At 51.9% G+C, this 4,580-nt stretch overlaps 1 protein-coding gene across 1 annotated transcript in view; it reads right to left on the bottom strand.

Moving 5' to 3' along the window:
- Nucleotides 1-4,580, bottom strand: part of NOX5 (NADPH oxidase 5) — a 35,152-nt gene that overhangs the window by 1,886 nt on the left and 28,686 nt on the right. The window contains exon 15 of the mRNA XM_021710602.1: nt 1,110-1,276. Coding sequence (XP_021566277.1) covers nt 1,110-1,276 — 167 coding nt within the window. The remainder of the gene's footprint in view (nt 1-1,109; nt 1,277-4,580) is intronic.

Here is a 4,580-nt window from a genome sequence, read left to right on the forward strand (position 1 = left end):
CAGAAGGTGGAGGAAGTTTTACCCACCAGCGACACCCCCACAATGGCCATCGGCGACACTCCTACAGCTGGACTGTCGGGCAGAGAGGTGCGCCCGGTGTGCTGGTCCCTGGGTCTGACCTCGTCTTCCTTCCCGAAGCTGGTCTTTCCTCCCAGGAAGGACGCTTTCCTACCCCGAATTCTGCTTAGGAATGGCCTTTCGTTGAACGTTCCCTTTGACCCCCAAGCACCCCTGGCACCTCCCGGCTCCTCAGCTGTTAGGACCGGGCAAGTGTCAGCCCTGGCTGTAGCACTTGAAAAGCAGTAAGTGCCGGGCTCGGTGGCTCAGCCTGTAATCCCGCACCTTTGGGAGGCTGAGGTGAGTGGATTGCCCGAGCCCGTGGGTTCGAGACCCGCCTGGGCAGGCGAGACCTCATCTCTACAATAAATTTTAAAAAAATAGCCAGGCATGGTAGTGTGCGCCTGTAGTTCCAGCTACTTGGAAGGCTGAGGTGGAAGGATCGCGGGAGCCCAGCAGGTCGAGGCTGCGGTGGCCGGAAGCGGCCACTGCACTCTCGTCTGGGCGACAGTGAGACTCCAATTCAAACAAACAAACAAACAAACAAAAAAACAACGAAAAAAGAAAAGCAGTAAGTACCTTCCGGGTCGCTTTCTGCAAACTGTTTACTGTGACTGATAAGTGTTCAGGGAAGAAAAACGATAATGAAACCAGATGGGAAATAAAATATATTGCAGACTATTTCATGTCTCTGGGCCTCAGTTTCCCCATTCGTAACAGGAGAGGATAAGTACAGCTTGAAACTTCCCAGGTCCCTGTCCACTCAGACCTCTGACACCAGTCCATAGGGATTCAAGGCTGCTGGAAGGGCCTTTGAGGTCATAGAGACAAACTTCCTCTCTGGACAAATGGGGAAACTGAGGCTGATGATGAAACAAAGTGACCTAGTGACAGAGCCAGGATGAAGGTCCCATACCTGCCTGTCCTGCTCTCCCTGTCCTCTCATCTGGACTCTGGACGCCACCCTAGTCCTTGGCCCCGGCTGCCTGGCTCTGGCCTCCCCTTCCCCTCCTGGGCTCTCAGTCTCCCTGTGGAGTCCCTGCTGCCCCTACCTGGCTCCAGTCAGGACGCCCAGGCTGGGTGCGTGTCTGCAGCCCCGTGATGCAGTCCTTCTTCTCCTTCCGGGCCAGGAGGTCCAGGGCCATCTGCAGGCCGATGGCCTTCATGTCGTTCTTGCCCAGGGCAGAAGTCATGTACATGTGCAGCTCCAGGAAGCGGCCTGCAGGCGGGAGGAGCGGGCAGCCCTGAGGGGCTGATCTCCATGACAGGGATGGGCAGTTGCCAGCTGCACCTCACCTCGGGCATGGGGAAGCCCGAGAGGCTTTGGAGCTCACACCGCTGGCTGACCGTGTTCGTCAGGACCTGCGTGTGGCCAGGGTGTGGGGAGAGGGACAGCTGGACTTGGGCCAGGCCTGCTGTGGGCACAGCATCCCCAGTGTGGGTTGCCCAGTTGCTTTGGAGTTAGACCTCATGGCCACGGCAGGAGAAACAGACCCCAGGGCAGCTGGAGGCAGTTCCAGACTCCGAAGCTTAGGCCCTCCTGTGCTGCATGCACCTGCCCTCACTCTGTCTGGAGACACAAGCCACGCCATGTGGAAGAGGCACCATGGGCCAAGGGTCAAGTGAACGGATTGGGGAGCAGACACTGCCAATGCCAGGGAAGGACTGAGCGGACAGGGCTGCTTCCCTGAGTGTTGGGAACTGGGTGGGTGTGGAAGACAGGCAGAAGTCAGGGGGGGCAACAGAAGCGGCCCTAAGAAGAGGCCGTGAGCTAGGACAGATGTGATGTCATGGGGCAGGTGTGGCTAACCAGCTAGAGCAGGATCCCTGGTAGGAGAGAAGAGACAGTGCCAGGAACCAGCACGGCCATACCCTGAGGGTCTTGAGTGCCCAGCCAGGAAACCGGCAGGTTGAGGCACCTGAGTAAGTGTGCAAGGCATGGCCAGTGCTTTAGTAAGGACGTCCGAAGGCTGAGGAGATGGGCAAGTCTGGCACCAAGGAGCCCCCTGGATGGGCACCACAGCCTGTGCTGCCAGTATGGGGCTGCTGAGACGCTGATCCCCAGTGGTACCTTCATGTGTAAGCAGCCTCTCCTGTCCACCCAAGTGTGACACGCAAATGTCACCATTTTTTACGTGTACTATGGAGAGACAGGGGTTGCCAGCACTGCCTCAGGATGGCATGTGGGTTCAACCAGAGTCAGGCAGGCATCTCCCCCTTGCGTCATCCTCCTCTCCCAGCCCTTCATCCTTCTCTCCCACCTTCATCCCCCACTTCCCATTCATCTTCTTCTCCCTCCCCTTCTCCTCTCCCTCCCTTTCATCCACCTCTTTCCCTCTTCAACCTTCTCCTCTCCCTCCTCCACCCCCACACTCAAAGACTCCTGCCATCCCACTGTGCTCTCTATTGTGTCAGATGCTACCATTAGCCCATTTCCACGTGGCCTAAGGCCTCAGCCACTGGTCAGCCACAAATGGCCCCGGGAGGGACAGCACACGTTATGTCACATATTACTTACCTCTTTTTTTTTTTTTTGAGTTGGAGTCTCAATCTGTCACCCAGGCTGGAGTGCAGTGGCACACTCATGACCACCACACCCTCCCTTCATCTGCTGGGCTCAGGTGATCCTTCTGCCTCAGCCTTCCAAGTCACTGGAACTACAGGCATGTGCTACCACGCCCAGCTAATTTTTTGATTTATTGTAGAGATGAGGTCTCGCCAAGTTGCCCAAGCTGGTTTCGAACCCTTGGACTCAGGCTATCCTCTCACCTCCACTTCCTAAAGTGCTGGGATTACAGGCCTGAGCCACTGTGCATAGCCATATCATTTAATTCTTAGCAGTGCTAGGGATGGGAGGGAGGCCGCTGCTTGTGTTGGAGGCCCACCCTAGAGGACCTGGTCCCTTCCTTCCCTGACTCTCCATCACCAACCCCAGAGAGGAGAGAGGAGGAGACTCCATGAGGAGGGAGAACAGGGTGGTGGGGATGGCCTGGTGGCTCTCACCCTTTCCCAACGTTGTGTTTGAGAGAACCATCTCATTTCTGGGACACTCTCCTGAGGAAATCAGCCAGAGAAGGGGAAAATATGATGTGCATAAATGTATTAATTTCATCTTTTCAGTGACAGTGGAGAATTAGGAATAAGCAAAGAGTCCTATATGAGGAGTGTGATTACATAATGTATGACATAGCCACTAACTACATCATTCATTATATAGTCATTCAATACTACTCCTACTTTTAAAATAATTAATTCATTCACTTTTTAAGTCGGGGTTTCACTCTGTTGCCCAGGCTGGAGTGCAGTGGCACGATCATGGCTCACTGCAGCCTCGACCTCCTGGGTTCAGGCAATCCTTCTCCCTCAGTCTCCCAAGTAGCTGACACTACAGGCATGAGCCAGCTAACGTTTGGATTTTTTTTTTTGTGGAGATGATGTTTCACTACTCCCATTTTTATTGAGAAGTTATGGCCAGGTGCGGTGGCTCACACCTATAATCTGAGCACTTTGGGAGGCCAAGGTGAGAGGATTGCTTGAACCCATGGGTTTGAGGCCAGCCTGGGCAACTTGGCAAGAACTCACCTCTATAATAAATCAAAAAATTAGCTGGGCATAGTAGTACGTGCCTATAGTTCCAGGTATAGAAGGATGGCCTGAGCCCAGCAGGTCAAGGCTGTGGTGGCCATGAGCATGCCACTGCCCTCCAGCCTGGGCGACAGAGTGAGACTCCAACTCAAAAAAAAAAAAAAAGAGAAGTTATTACTACTACCACTAAATATATTAAGCAGTTACTATTAGCACTACCATCACCACAACTAAATTTATTGGGTAGTGGCTAAGCTCCATCCCTGTTCTGAGTGCTCTACAGGTTACATCTTGTCCTTGTGGCTATCTGATGAGGTGGGTACTAGCAGCGTCTGTATCCTTCAGGGGATTTTCCAGACAACTCTGTTGAAGCTGAGCATTGTGCCATGTGCCCAAGGTTCTATCGATACAAAGGCTGGAATAAAGATTCAAACACAAACAGAATGATGGAAGCTTCGTTTCTGGAAATTAAAAACTTATAAACCACAAATTCGCTCATTCAAACCTTGATGACTATTAAAAGTGGAAAACAGGCCACATGATTCAGCCACAGTTAATGAGAAAGCTTGAAAGAAGTTTGGTGTAATAAAGGTATTGACTCAGTGGTTTTGAGACTGCAAAGCTCTGGGTGAGCAGTCCCCCTTTGTTTACACAGATTAAGAGGAAGCAAGTAGCAAATATTTATGGACCAGGAACTAGAAAACTCAAATTAAATGTAAACTTTTCCTTTAGCTTGTCATCATAAAATTGAGCTTCTAATGAATCAATATATGTAAAGGCGTTTAGAAAAAAGTCAGTGTTACACAAATATTTACTGTAATTGTTATTTACAAGACAGGGCTTGTATTTTTTTTTTTTTTTTTTTTGAGTTGGAGTCTCACTCTGTCACCCACACTGGAGTGCAGTGGCTGCTCCCGGTCACCGCAGCCTCGACCTGC

Source organism: Carlito syrichta, unplaced genomic scaffold (genome assembly GCF_000164805.1).
Source record: "Carlito syrichta isolate Samal-C Ts95f unplaced genomic scaffold, Tarsius_syrichta-2.0.1 Scaffold290822, whole genome shotgun sequence".
Lineage (NCBI taxonomy): Eukaryota > Metazoa > Chordata > Mammalia > Primates > Tarsiidae > Carlito > Carlito syrichta.